At 42.5% G+C, this 15,448-nt stretch overlaps 1 protein-coding gene across 2 annotated transcripts in view; it reads left to right on the top strand.

Moving 5' to 3' along the window:
* Positions 1–6,670: 6,670 nt before the first annotated feature.
* GCH1 (GTP cyclohydrolase 1) overlaps positions 6,671–15,448 on the top strand; it is a 52,218-nt gene continuing 43,440 nt past the window's right edge. For both annotated transcript variants that reach the window (XM_020883069.2, XM_020883068.2), the window contains exon 1: positions 6,671–7,171. In XM_020883069.2, the coding sequence (XP_020738728.2) occupies positions 6,832–7,171 (340 nt within the window). In that variant the 5' untranslated portion in view covers positions 6,671–6,831. The remainder of the gene's footprint in view (positions 7,172–15,448) is intronic.

Below are 15,448 nucleotides of genomic sequence, written 5' to 3'. Positions count from 1 at the left end.
TTGAGTGGGGATAACTTACTTTCCTTAAAGCCATAAAGCTGTCTCCTCAAAATTTTTGCTTATTTTTTTGCAATGGATGTTGCTGTGGAAAATTTGGAGGATAGCCTATATTCCTATTTTCAACACTTTTTAGGCAATTTGTTGTTTTGGTTTGGCTTGTACTCTGTCTGGATGCTTAAAATACCCTATCCTTGAAGCCATCTTTATCCTTGATTTATATCCAGCTTGGTGTTAAGCCTCTGTTTCAATTTTTTTTCTAGAACAATATGTTCTAGAAAACTGTATATGTTTTTTGCCAACTATATTTTTATTTTTTAAGAGAACTATTCTTTTCTTATTGAGATATAATTCACACACCATAAAGTTCATCAAGTGTGAAGTTCAGTAATTTTTAGTATATTTACAAAGTTATGCAACCATCACCACTATTTAATTCCAAAAAATGTCCATTGTCCCCCCAAAGAAACCCCATACCTGTTAGCGGTCACTCCCTATTCTCTATCCCCCCCAGGCAGGCCATGGCAACAACTAATTTACTTTCTTTCTTTATGTATTTGCTTATTCTGAAAATTTCATAAAATAGTATGCCAGAGTATGTGACCATTTTCACTTGCTTTTTTTCACTTGGGATAATGTCTTCAAGCTTCATCCATGTTATAGGCTATGTTAGTATTGTACTTCATTTTTACAGTTGAATAATATTCCAGGGCATGTATATATCACATCACACTTTGTTTATTCATTCATCAGTTGATAAACATTTGGGTTGTTTCCACTTTTTGGTATTATGAATGCTGGTGCTACAAGCATTCATGTACAGGTTTTTGCACTTGATCTTAGCCAAAAGGCCAAGAAGTGATGTGTACAGGGTTTTCGATGGACATACATTTTTATTACTCTTGGGTTTACACCTGCAGTAGAAGAGCTGGGCTATATGAGAACTCTGTCCGTAACCATTTCAGGAACTGCCAGACTGTTTCTAAAGTAGCTGAACTATTTTATATTCCTACCAGAAGTGTATAAAGATTCCAGTTTCTTCAATTCTCAGAAACAGTTGCTATTACCTATCTTTTTGAATACAGCCATCCTGGTGGGTGTAAGGTAGTAGTCAACAATACTAAATTTTAATTTCCTTGATGGCTAATGATATTGAGCATCTTTTCTTGCACTTATTGGCCACACATATATATTTTCTTTGGAGAAATGTCTATCCAAATCTTTTGCTCATTTTAAAATTAGGTTATTGGTCCTTCAATTATTAAGTCAGTAAGATGTCTTACATATTCTAGATACTATTCTAGATATATGCTTTAGTCAGATATATGATTTGCAAATATTTTCTCCCAATCTGTGGGTTGTTTTTTCCCCTCTCTTGATAGTGTCTTTTGAAATACAACAATCTTAATTTTGGTAAAGTCTAATTTATCTTTTCTTTTGTTGCTTCCACTTTTGGTGTCATTTCTAATAAATCTAATTGCCTAACCCAAGGTTATGGAGATGGATGCCTATGTTTTCTTCTAAAACGTTTGTAATTTTTGCTCTTAGGTTTAGTCTTTGGTCTATTTTGAGCTGATTTTTTTAGGCAGTGTGAGATAGAGATGCAAAAAGATGTCCAATTGTCCCAGTACCATTTGTTGAAAAGACTCTTCTTTACCCCACTGAGTTGTCTTAGCACCCTTGTTGAAAATCATTTGAATATAAATATAAGCATTTATTTCCACAAGAGAAATATGCTTACTTTATATATTTGACTACATCTTCTCATTGGTTGGGTTCTCTTCCTCAGAAACCCTAATTATTCTTATGCTAGATCATCTGTTCTCTAACAGTTTTCATCTTTATCTTTTATTCTTCACTCATTTTCATGCCGTTCTTCACGTCAATAATTACGTTTTCAACAGTGTCTATTTTGTACATGGTTCTTTCTAATTGGGCTTTCCCAATAGCTTAGTTGGTAAAGAATCCGCCTGCAATTCAGGAGACCCTGGTTCAATTCCTGGGTAGGGAAGATCTGCTGGAGAAGGGATAGGTTACCATCTCCATTATTCTTTGGCTTCGCTTGTGGCTCAGCTGGTAAAGAATCCACCTGCAATGCAGGAGACCTGAGTTTGACCCCTGGCTTGGGAAGATTCCCCCCCCCGGAGAAGGGAAAAGCTACTCATTCCAGTATTCTGGCCTGGAGAATTCCATGGATAGGTCACAAAGCGTCAGACATGACTGAGTGACTTTCACTTTCTTTCTAATTAATCCTTTAATAATGATGGTCTTCTTTTTCCTTAGATCTGCAACTCCTTTTTCAATTCTATCATTTTCTTATCTTGGTTTTTGTCTTACTGAACTCATGTTTTTATTAAGTTGCTCTGTACCAGAGAACATTTGTGAGCCTTCACTTTCTGCCCCACACTGGCTATCTGCCTAACAGTGTCTGTGTTTTATTGTCACTTTGCCCTTGTGGTACCTGAGCCTGCGATGTCAGCCCTAATGTGGACCTGGGCATGCAAGTAGAGAGGTGTGTGGCAGGTGAGGAGAAGGGCTTTGGGCAAGCAGAATAAGCTACCATCAACTCCATGTTGGACCAGATCAACACCTATCTGGACTACCTGGAGGAGAAAAACGACCACCTCCAAGTCTGCCTCCAGGAACTGCTTGATTCCAACTGAGGAAGCCCCCAGTGATGCCAGCCCCTAAGCTCTGGGATCCCCCAGCCAGGCCCCAACCCTGCCTCTCTGAGCCAGGCTCAGGCCTGAGCACTCACCACCTGAGTTAGATACTTTCTCAAGGCTGGCCTACAGATCTCTGAGGGTGGAGGGTGTGTCTGGCTGCCTAGGCCACCCTTCTGGTACTTCCCTTGGCATACCTGGGCCTGCCCCCACCTTCCAGCATCCCCTCCTGGGGCCAGGTGTGGGCCGGTGACCCACCCATCTTGCCACCTACTCAACTCCTGGATGCTCCCAGTCTGCCCAGCCTTGAGTGTCCATATTACACCAATCACACAAAATCATTTGTGAGGAATTTTCTTCTGTTTTCTAAACTCTATAAATGAGTTTGTCTTTTCTGTTGCATTTTTTTTGTATGTAGCTTTTACATGTTACATTATTACCTTTCTTTGTTTAGTTTTGTTCCTCTGGGGATTGTATGTTTGCTGCTTCTTTGCCTCCTATCCACACCTCATATTATCAAGGATGACTTTTTTGTGTTTTCTGTTACAGCAGACCTGTTTATTTTTCTGACTCTGCCACAGTTTGGGGCTGGAGAAGGTTGTGTCATATCTCTTTTTCTGTGAGGGATTGTGACAGTTAGGACAGAATTCGGCTGTGGTGGTTGGACTCCCCATTAAAAATTCTCTATTTAGCATCTGCCCTTTCTTCCGAGATGGTATTAAAGATCCTCTACCAGGGTCCTGGGCTTTTCAGGTGGCGCTACTGGTAAAGAACCTGTCTGCCGATGTAGGAGACAGAACAGACGTGAGTTTGATCCCTGGGTTGGGAAGATCCCCTGGAGAAGGAAATGGCAACCCACTTCAGTATTCTTGCCTGGAGAATCCTATGGACAGAGGAGCCTGGTGGCTGCTGTCCATGGGGTTGTAAAAGAGCTGGACCCAACTGAACATTTAAACAACAACAAGCAAGCACAGGTGACTGTCTGGGGCAAACCTATTCTCCCACTGTGAGGTACTTTCGGGCTGGAGATGGCCTTTTCAACTCAGTGAGGTTGCCCTCAAGCCTTGCCTTCCCTTCCATCTCAGAAAGTCCGTTCGGGGTTCATATTCTCTTGTTTTCTCTCTTGTTCCGTTCCTCCTCATTCAGAACAGAAGAAACGTAAGGGCCTCCATTCACTTTGCTTCTCCCTACATGTTGGGGATTTAATGAGACATCTCAGGATTGCACTGACTCCATAGGCTAACTTCTAGAAATTAGGGGCGGAACAAGGACACTTTTCTTGTGTCCATCTTATTATGTTTTTTTATCTTGCTATTATCTATGTCCATCCTGATCCAGAATCTCCTCCAAAGTTTGGATTTCAAATAAAAAATTTCCATCAAGTACACTTAGAGAAATTCACTTTCTTTCCAATTACCATTGTCAAATGCCTAATGTTAGTTTACCTGTAACCCTTGGCAAGTGACTACATATGTCTGTACCCCTGCGGTATTTTCAACCTTTGGCGCCGTGTATCTCACTTGTTTGCTTCTCTGTTTTACTACTGCCCTAGAAACGGGAGAATTTGAAAAAGGAAAAAATTCCTTGGCTTTTTGATAGAAGGCAACTCCCAGACATCACTTTGTTGACAAAGGTCTATCTAGTCAAAGCTATGGTTTTTCTAGTAGTCACGTACAGATGTGAGAGTTGAACCATAAAGAAGGCTGAGCACCAAAGAACTGATGTTTTCAAGCTGTGGTGCTGGAGAAGACTCTTGAGAGTCCCTTAGACAACAAGAAGATCAAACCAGTCAATTCTAAAGAAAATCAATCTTGAATATTCATTGGAAGGACTGATGTTGAAACTGAAATTCCAATAGTTTGACCACCTGATGAGTCGGCCACAAGAGCCGACTCATTGGAAAAGACTCTGATGCTAGGAAAGATTGAAGGCAGGAGGAGAAGGGGGCGACAGAGGATGAGGTGGTTGAATGGCATCATTGACTCAATGGACATGAGTTTGAGCAAACTCTGGGAGACAGTGAAGGACAGGGAAACCTGGCGTGCTACAGTCCATGGGGTTGCAAAGAGAAGCAAAGAGTCAGACATGACTGAGTGACTGAACAACAACAAAAACAACTCCCAGGTTGAGTCCAAGGTGAAAATGAGTTGCTTGTTGGGTTTAAAACAAATGGCTGTTGTAATTCCTGGCTGTGAACACCTATAGTTTCACTGCTGAACCATTTTATACTAATTAATTCTGTGGAATATAGCCCTCCTCTTTTAATTTATTCCCTCTTCTCCCATTTCTACTGATAACCATCTCTGCCAACTACCTACATTTCACTGTTAAACTGTTTGTATAGTGTTCGTGATTTTAAAGCTTCCTTGTATTACCTTTGGGCATTTGGCTGAAATGCATGGCCTCCATTTTACAAGTAAATATATAACAAATCCAAACACCTTATACTGGTAATTGGTAACAAAAGTGCTAATGCCTAGTGGCAGTGTTTATAAGAAAATGCTTATTTTTAGGATAAAAATTTCATTAGAAATTGCTTTGGGAAATATATTAATTTTTACAAGGGCTACTGGAAAAAAAATCTTATGGACAGCATCTTTGAATCCCTCCATTTAAAAAATACTTTACTTGGTATCTGTGTTTTCATTTGTTAAATACAAGGTCATCTTTTAATGTCTCCAGCTTGAAATAGTTTGAGATTCAGTGGATAATAGTGGGCAGAGCAGTTAGAGGGAAAAAATATTATAGGATCTTGCAGGGGTGTGGGGGGCACTTACAATAAGTAGTAGGAGAGTGACAAAGAGGCTTTCCAAGGGAGGTTCATATTTCTTGATCAGTATAATTTGATATTTAATGTACATAGAAGTCCAATAACTATTTTTTAAAACCCCACTTACACCAATATTTCAAACTAAAAGTTCCTGGGAGGCTAGGTATTTCCCATATTTCTTTCCTTAAAATTTAGAACAGGGCCATGCCTGAAGCAGACATCCAATAAATAGAAATTAGTAATAATGACTGAGCCAATTTATTAGTATATATCAGTTCCAGGGACTTCCCTGCTAGTGTGTCTGATCCTAAGCCTTTAAATATCTGTCTATATGTCAGAAATTCAGCATAAGAAACTCTCTGGAGCAAATCATAAAATATTAATTTGATACATGTTTTAAAACTCACCTTTGGCATTGTGAAATAATCCCCCTAATGAGAAAAAAAAAGGTCCATTTAAAAAAATCTTACACAGTCAAAGCAGATGTCACTGGTTAAGAGTCCAGTTGATCAATAACGTTTCACAATCTCTGGCAACATCAGGGGAAAGGTACTTAGCACGTCACCGTTAAAATAATCAGCACCAAATTCCTACAATTGGGTTTCCACAAACCGCAAATGGTTCTTTGATGAAAGCCCTAGTTTTTCTTCGCTTGCTAATCAATTTCTGAAGGGTCAAAGTTCTGGCCACCACATAATACCATCCTCCTACATATAGTGACTCACTTAAGGGCCACTTGGTGTAACATTATTCCTGACAGCGCCAGGGAGCAGGTGCGTTGGACACCTTTTTAACTAACGAAATCAAGCGTTTCAATTCATATTATTCTCTTGACCTGAAAGTATGAGTTGGTTTCCATACCCACATTTTCCCGGACAAGGCCACCTGTTTGCTCATCTTTGACAGGACGAGGGGACCAGGACACTTCTCATGCAGCCTCCTCTTTGCCCTAAGAGGGAAGAGCTGACTGGGCACTCAGACCTTGCCTCCCCACGCTCCAGCCACCAGCCCCCTTTAGGGTTTGGTTTATCTGGCCACAGCCAAAGGGTCCAGTCCAATCCTCCCGGCTGGTGCGGGTGGGGCTCGGACAAGGTCCTCCCGGCATTTGCCGGCCCCCAGGGCACCGGGCGGAGGGCGGGGCGCGGAGGGGCGGAGTGAGCGCCGTGACGCCAGGAGGCTCGACCAATAGAAACGCCCCGCGGCGCCGACCGAGCCGCCAGCCCATAAAAAGGAGGAGCCGCAGCACTCCTCTGGCTCGCTTGTTCCGGACTCGGAACGTGTTGCTGGCTCGAGGCCTACCTTCCTCAGGTGACTCGGGTCATAGCCCACTCCCCGCCCGGGAAGTTCACCTGAAGTCCCTCACGCATCTGAGGGTCCTTCCGGAGCAGCAGCGGCGGGTCCATGGAGAAGGGTCCGGGGCGGGTGACGCTGAAGTCGCGGGGCGCCAGGTGCAGCAATGGGTTCCTCGAGGGGGAGCCGCCGCGGCCCGGGCCAAGCCCTCCCACCGAGAAGCCGCCGCGACCAGAGAGCAAGAGCGCCCAGCCGGCGGACGGCTGGAAGGGCGAGCGGCCCCGCAGCGAGGAGGACAACGAGCTGAATCTCCCCAACCTGGCGGCCGCCTACTCGTCCATCCTGCGCTCGCTGGGAGAGGACCCCGAGCGGCAGGGGCTGATCAAGACGCCCTGGAGGGCGGCCACGGCCATGCAGTTCTTCACCAAGGGCTACCAGGAAACCATCTCAGGTCAGTGTGCTCGCTGGCCGGCCGGCTTGCAGGGTACGGGGGAGGTGGCCGCGGGAAGCGCCGCGCCGGCTCGGGGAAGTTTCCGGAGTTGCTCACTCTTGGCGGAGGAAGCCGAATGCTGGCACTTGCCGAACCCCGCCCTCGGCCCTGGCCCAGCGACGGGCCGAGGACAGGGGCCTGGATGGGACTCATATCGGGCCCCTGGAGAGTCAGCGGCCTCTCCCCCCGGGGCCTGTCTATAGCCGTCCTCGCGGCGTCCTCCCCACTGACTGCACGCAGCCCTGTCTTCCAGCCTCGGCTGGCGGGACCACGGTTACCGAGCTTTCTTACGCCCCCGGGCGGGAGCCTGAACGTCCAGGGTCGGATACCTGAGGAAAGTGCATCTGGGCTCCTGGAAGTGATGGCTTCTAAGTCTTCCTTGCTTTTGAGGTCTCATTTTTTGGTAGGTCTGGGATGAAGTCTTGGCTTCGTGTGTTAGGAGCGCCGGGGAAGCCTCGGAGACCCTCATTTTCGCTGACTTGCCAGGGCACCCGGCTCTTGCGAAAGTCATACCTCTGTTTTGTTCACATCGAGGTCACTCTAGCTCAGGACTTCCCCAGAACTGGATATAGCTCTGGGTACAGGCTTTCCCGGAGTTTGAGGTGTGAAGTTTCTTGGGTTAGTTTGCTGCTTAAAGCCTTCTCCCCTTTTCCTATCCCACTCCGCAAACCCCAGAGCAGGAAAGCGTCTCCCTGGGAGTCGGGGAAGTTTTCTGGGCGGTGAGACCCGGAGTCCCTGTATCACGCCCCCCTCCATCCCCCATCCCAAAGGAACAGGGTTGACCCAGTGCTCTCCGCGCCAGGGGAGGGTCAGGCTTTTGCCCAGGAGGCTGAAAAGCAAGGGTGCAGGGTCGGAGTGGAAATAACAGAGGACTTCGCTGCCTGTTTTCTGGGTGAGGGGTGTTGGTCAAATTAAAAAAAACGGAGAGTTAAAAAAAAAAAAAGCTCTGACTTACACAGGTGGGACTAAGGACGTTGTTTTCCAGTTCACATCTTCTGTACCTCTTGGTGACTTTTATTTCTTTGACCCAAGAAACCTTCTGCTGTCTCCATTTCTCAAAGAATAACAGAGCTGCTTTGCAAGGTTACCTCCCGGGTTAGGTTATTTCCCCCGTCAAGTTTCTGGAGACTCCCTTAATTGATTCTGGGAAAAACAGTTATTTTTGCACTGATCTCCCCCCTAGCGCCCCCCCCCTCCCCGCGCCAAGGAAGGGTGGGAAATCAGTGTGAGACGGGTGAGGTCCAAAAAGGAAGTGACAGTACATCCTAAAGCCAAGACATGGGTATCTAGTTCTGTGTCCATGTTTACTTTTTTTACCCAATGTTGGTAAACGTTTGGAGCCTCGAATACAGAATTTCAAAATGCAAAGACTGAAGAATAAACATTCTTCCTTTGGTAAATATTCTATGATTTGGTGATATTCCACGATGTAATGTAGAAACATTTTCTCAAGGCCTTGCTCGTTCTGCCTCTTGTGGACACTGAAAACGTCCTTCACACTTAGTCAAGCTTTGGAAATCTTGCCCTAATAGAATTCATAGAGCGATTTCTGACTCCGAGGCAGGTCACAGAATTACCTTAAGTGTCTCAAAAATATTTACTTAAATGATTCGTAGAGGTTTGTTTCATGAGCCATAGAACTAATGACTGTAAAGAACACGTCATTCTACCTAAGAAAATGATTCTAGCCAATTGTTAATTTATTATTTAAAAAGTCTGTGGACCTAGGAAGAGAAATCCGATTAGGGAGAATCTAATCATCACACTGCCCAACAGGGCCTGGGCAGGAGAATGAGATGGGGAGAGACTGCTTAACGGGTTCTAGGTTTCCTTTTGGGATGATGAAAGTGTTCTGGGATTATAGAGTTTTGATGGCTGCACACATTGTGAGTGTACTAAATGCCTCTGAATTGCACGTGTTAAAATGGTTAAGATGATGAGTGTTATGTATATCTTTTACCACAATAAAAACTCACAGACCATTTAAGAATTATTAATACCCATTAATTGAATACTTTTCATGCTCCAAGTGCTTTATATGTGTGGTCTGGGTTAACCTTCATTTTTGGGGTAAGCACTGTTCTTTTACCCCATGATAAGGAAGCAGAGTCAGAGAGATTGACAGCTTCAAGTGGTTGAGCTGGTGTTTGAATCCTGGCAGACTAAAGACAGATCTCTTATCTGCTTCCTTATGTTGCTACTTAGTAAGGTATTGTCAGTGTTACTTTCTCTACTAAGCATTTCAGACTGAGTTCTGACCTAATACTTGGATCACCAGCCTTAAAATAAGGTGGAGTACAATGGAGAAAAATCAGTCTATCATATGTAGTAAGGGTAAATGTTTTGAGAAACTTCCAAGTAGGTTTATTGGTATAATATTTTTCTGCGGGCGGTATGTACTAGCTCCATATGTAGAATGTGTTTCTTATATTGTGGTCAAAAATTTGAAAGCCTCTATCTAGAGGATCATACTTAAGGACTTAATGTTGATTTCTTAGAGGTACATAAAGAGAAGACAGAGGAGAGGATGACAAGGATGATGCTGAACTTAAAGGAATGAACCTGAAAGGGTGGAGGTCCAGGCCTTGGACCCACCTAGGTGGGAGAAGGAAGGATACTTTAAATCTATAGAAAATACAGAAGTAAGTAATAGAGAAAACACTCTTACCCATTTTCTAATTTTCATTTCTTTAGAGATCATAATTCAATGCCCAATATAGATTATTTTGGATAGAAACAAACTTCTTTGAAACTATCACTTTTCTATGCTTATAAATAAGATGCTTAACATCTTTTATCTCTCTGTATTAATTCCTGTTACTGGTGTTGAATTAAGTATTGTAAAATATAAAATTAAATAAATTTGTACTTTATATTCCCCAAATTATTATTGTTTATTTTTTCAGTTCCTCTTGAGTGGATTGATGTTAGTTTCTGGTGTTTGGGGAGTCTTTCAGTTCTCCTTGCGCTGCAGTGTATCTTCATGACCCTTGCCTGGTACACTTTTCTTTACTTTCCTGTGTGTACCTTTTAATGGATGCCTCTGTGGTCAGCTGTAACGGGGCTGTGTCAAGGTTTTGTAAGTCTTCTGGTTGTTTTTCACCTCTGGGCTGTAGCTTGTAGTGGAGGGAAGGCTGGAAGAGAAACGCATCTCTTCCAGAAACTGGCTGTCCTTTGAATAGCATCACAGGACAGCTCGCCTTTACCTATTGCTGTTCCATTTGAGTTTAACCACATTCAAGTTCTCTTACATATTCAAGATTTTACTTTGCTGAGGTCTTCTTTCTAAATATTTCCTGTATTTCCACTATTTCTGAAATTCAGAACCTTAATTAAATTGGAGGTTCTACTATTCCCTGAGGTCTTTGGTCTTCATGTCCTTGTGTCTGACCCTTCCCTTCCCCTGTCCTCTCCTGGGTGTAAATGGTAACGACCTCTTAGATAGTTAAAGTGAAAGTGTTAGTCACTCAGTCCTGTCTGACCCTTTGTGATCCCTATGGACTGAAGCCCGCCAGTCTTCTCTGTCCATGGAATTCTCCAGGCAGCTATACTGGAGTGGGTTGTCATTCCCTTCTCCAGGGGCTCTTCCTGACCCAGGGATTGAACCTGGGTCCCCTGCATTGCAGACAGATTCTTTACCATCTGAGCCATCAGGGACACCCCAAAGTGAAAGTGAAAGTTGCTCAGTGGTGTCCGACTCTTTGTGATCCCATGGACTATACAGTCCATGGAATTCTCCAGGCCAGAATGCTGGAGTGGGTAGCCTTTCCCTTCTCCAGGGGATCTTTCCAACCCAGGGATCAAATCCAGGTCTCCAACCTTGCCTGTGGATTCTTTACCAGCTGAGCCACAAGGGAAGCCTTAGATAGTACTATCTACCAGAGGTTGAGTATAACTTGTCTCATTAATTGTCCTTTTTATGAGTTTACAGAAATACACGAGAATCTTGATTCTTCTGTCACATTTCTAGTTGCAATAGGTTTTAGCTTGTCTTGCCCAGGATGCCAGGGAAGTTTTCATAAATCAAGCTGACAGTGCCCCAGATTTGGGAAGCATGTGAACCTATAGTGCAGGAGGAGGCGATGGCACCACAAGTGATGGACTTCTTGACTGTCTCCCCACTCTGCCTCAACCATGTACACTGCAAGATAACAGCTATTCTCTAAAGATAAAGCCAGGCATTAGATATTCTGTTTGCACAAAATTGAGTCTTAGCCGTTTCATACTGCAATATGCTAGCACTCACAAAAGGTTTTCTTTTTCTTTTAATCACAAACTTCTGTGATTTACCATATTAGAATCCCATGATAAACTAAAAATTGTAACAGCTTCTAAGATGTGAATGGGGGCAAAAAGTCAACTTATTTATTATCTCCTCCCATATTGTGAGCAAAAGATGAGTTTATGCCCATACTGTGGGCAAAAGATGAATTTATGTCCCAAGTTTTAAAGTATGTTGTAGAAAAGTTAACCTCATCATTGAGAGGTAGTATTTTGGATGTGTATAGTTCATTTAAATCTCGATTCACTACTAAGTTTTGTTTTCATTTTGTTAATGAATTCTAGTGTATTATTTAGTTCTGTGTATTGCTGGAAAAGGTATTGTGAATAAAGAAGAAAAAAATAACAAGACTGTTAAAGTATATGACGATTTTAGGGTATAGTCATTGAGAATGGAGGAGAAAAGCTAGTCTTACTAGTTTCTTCTAAAAATGTATTATCTATTAACTTTTTCTTTTTTTTTCTGGCCTGGGAGGAAAAGTCACTACACATAACTTTGAAATACCAAACAAACTGGTTCTTGTCCTAGTTTCAAGGGACTGCCATATCAAAGTACTTCAGACTGAACTGTTCAAACAACAGAACCTGTCTCAGTTCTGGAGACTAGAAGTATGAATTCAAGTCATTGGTGGAACCACACTCCCTCTGAAAATTGAAGGGAGTCAGGGGCATCCTTCCCTTGCCTCTTGCCAGCTTCTGGGGGTAGCTGGCAGTCCTTGGTGTTTCTTAACTTGCAGCTGCATTACTCCCATCTCTGCTTTTGTTGGTGTCCAGATTTCCCTTTTATAAGGACATCAGTCACATAGAATTGAGTCCATTTTACTTCAGTATGCCTTGTGGTGCTAGCGGTAGAGAACTCGCCTGCCAATGCAGGAGACATAAGAGACACGGGTTCGATCCCTGGGTGAGGAAGATCCCCAGGAGCAGGGCACGGTAACCCACTCCAGTATTCTTGCCTGGAGAATCCCATGGACAGAGGAGCCTGGCAGGCTACAGTTCATAGGGTTGCAAAAAGTCAGACGTGACTGAAGCAACTTAGCACACATGCCTCTTCTTAATTTAGCTAATGATGTTTGCAGTTAACTCTATTTCCAAATAAGGTCACACTCTGAGGTATTGAGATTTAGGATTTCAACTTATCTTCAACACAATTTAGCCTATTTGAGTGTTAAGTGACGTTATTCATTAGACTGTCTGGGAACTTTGTAATTGAATTTAATTTATTCATTGAGTACCACCCACTGTGCTGAATGCTGGGAAGTAGACTGAGTAAAACCAGGTGTGGTTTCTTCTGTCATAGAATAGTCTGTTGGATTAAATCAAATATTCAGTAGAATCACATGAATGTGTGATTATAGATTGAGAAATATAATGATGAAAAGGACACAGTTCAGTGAGAGCATTTAACAAAGGAACTTGATCTGTGCTGGGAGATCGGAAGTGTGGATGCTTGAGCTGATGTCTTAATAACAACCAACACAACTGATTACTATGTGCTGAACACCGTGTGCATTCTTTACATGTATTGCCTCATTGATCCTCACAATAAGCCAATGGGGTAGGTAATATTAGCCCTATTTTTAGGGATAAGGAAACTGAGGCATAGAAAGAACTTACCCAAGTCTTGAGCTTCCCTTGTGGCTCAGCTGGTAAAGAATCCGCCTGCAATGCGGGAGACTTTGGGTTTGATCCTTGGATTGGGAAGATTCCCTGGAGAAGGGAAAGTCTACCCACGCCAGTATTCTGGCCTAGAGAATTCCATGGACTGTATAGTTCACGTGTTTGCAATGAGTCGGATGTGACTTTCTCTTTCACTTTATCTCAAAAGTATCAGCATTGGGAGAATGATAGGGAATGAGAATCATCATAATCTCTTACAATTTAATTGCAACAATAGTAATTTACAGATTTGTTTGAATCACCTCCCTTCTCCTCCTCTTCCCTTTTTGTATCTTCTCTATTTTCTTTCTCCAGCTCTGGAAACTGTTCCATGCCTGGGCATTTCCCCACTGACTCATTGCTGTATACCTCCCTAATTTGAGCCCAGTATTTGGTTGAGTCAGATTGCAGTAATGAAATTTGCCAGGAGAGGGCAACTGTCTAATCTTTGATGAATCCTAGGTTATGAATCTAAGATTATATGAACAATTCATAAATCCAGGTAATATAATGAATATGTTCCCTATGGTTATACATTCTCCATTGAGTTTATGGAAATTAGATTGAGGGATAATTTAGATTTCATGGCAGAAAGTGAAGAGGAACTAAAAAGCCTCTTGATGAAAGTGAAAGAGGAGAGTGAAAAAGTTGGCTTAAAGCTCAACATGCAGAAAACTAAGATCATGGCATCTGGTCCCATCACTTCATGGCAAATAGATGGGGAAACAGTGGAAACAGTGTCAGACTTTATTTTTTTGGGCTCCAGAATCACTGCAGATGGTGATTGCAGCCATGAAATTAAAAGACACTTACTCCTTGGAAGGAAAGTTATGACCAACCTAGACAGCATATTAAAAAGCAGAGACATTACTTTGCCAACAAAGGTTCGTCTAGTCAAGGCTATGGTTTTTCCAGTGGTCATGTATGGATATGAGAGTTGGACTGTGAAGAAAGCTGAGCACAGAAGAATTGATGCTTTTGAATTGTGATGTTGGAAAAGATTCTTGAGAGTCCCTTGGACTGCAAGGAGATCCAACCAGTCCATCCTAAAGGAGATCAGCCCTGGGTGTTCATTGGAAGGACTGATGTTGAAGCTGAAACTCCAATACTTTGGCCACCTGATGCGAAGAGCTGACTCAATGGAAAAGACCCTGATGCTGGGAGGGATTGGGGGCAGGAGGAGAAGGGGACGATGGAGGATGAGATGGCTGGATGGCATCACCGACTCCATGGACATGGGTTTGAGTAAACTCCAGGAGCTGGTGATGGACAGGGAGGCCTAGTGTGCTGTGATTCATGGGGTCGCAAAGAGTCGGACACAACTGAGCAACTGAACTGAACTGAACTGAATCAAAGATTGTCCAAAGATTGTCTGAATCAAGGTAAATTTGTTACACTGAAGGTTGAGAGAACATTTGCTCATTAGAATTTGGTTTTATTAAAGCCTGAGTCACAGTTTTCTAGAAGAAAAGTGACTGTCTGTCCTTACCTTAGAATGTCTAGCAGATTGCCCAGCACATGTAGACAACTTGATGAATGTTTGAATTAATTTCTTAATGACAAGGACCCTTTCTTAATGTGTGTCTTCTAGCACAGTGCTCTATGCATAAATGCTCAATAAATGCTGATTTTTTTTAAACACTAAAGAAAGATGTAGGGGATTTAGCTTTATGAAAAAGTCGTGGGAGTTATTTCTGTTGGATCTCCTGAACACTTCTATGCCAGAGGTCATCCTTTAGACATCTTTGTGTCCTTCATGGAGTCGTGCACCTGTAGAAACTCACCTATTTGGTGAGATGGCTTTTTCTATATTCAGTAAACATGTTATTCCAAGGTATCAATTGAAGTGACTGGGAATCGATTGAAGTGACTGGCCTGTTTGCCTGGCACATCAAAATTCTCATGGGGAAAAATTGCTAGAAAATGTCAGGATTGCAGTCAGTTTTTAAATTATTGTAGAAATATTCAAATGTATACAAAATTAGAATAGTATAATGAGTTTGTATATGCCTATCACCCAACCATTAATACAAACAAAAGTCTGCCTTTCTTCATCCTGCTTGTCACATACCTTCCCTGCCGAATTATTTTTAAATTTATTTCGTTTTAATTGAAAGCTAATTGCTTTACAATAGTGTGTTGGTTTCTGCCATGCATCAATATGAATCACCTGCTGAACTATTTTAAAGCAAATCCTAGATATGTCATTTCATTGATAAAGATTTTAGTGTATCTCTAAAATATAAAGACTTTAAAATAGTATCATATTTGAAATCAATAATAATTCCTTAATATCAA

Source organism: Odocoileus virginianus, chromosome 6, assembly GCF_023699985.2.
Source record: "Odocoileus virginianus isolate 20LAN1187 ecotype Illinois chromosome 6, Ovbor_1.2, whole genome shotgun sequence".
NCBI lineage: Eukaryota > Metazoa > Chordata > Mammalia > Artiodactyla > Cervidae > Odocoileus > Odocoileus virginianus.
Note: the sequence above shows the minus strand (reverse complement) of the source record. Positions and strands in the feature narration are given on the sequence as shown.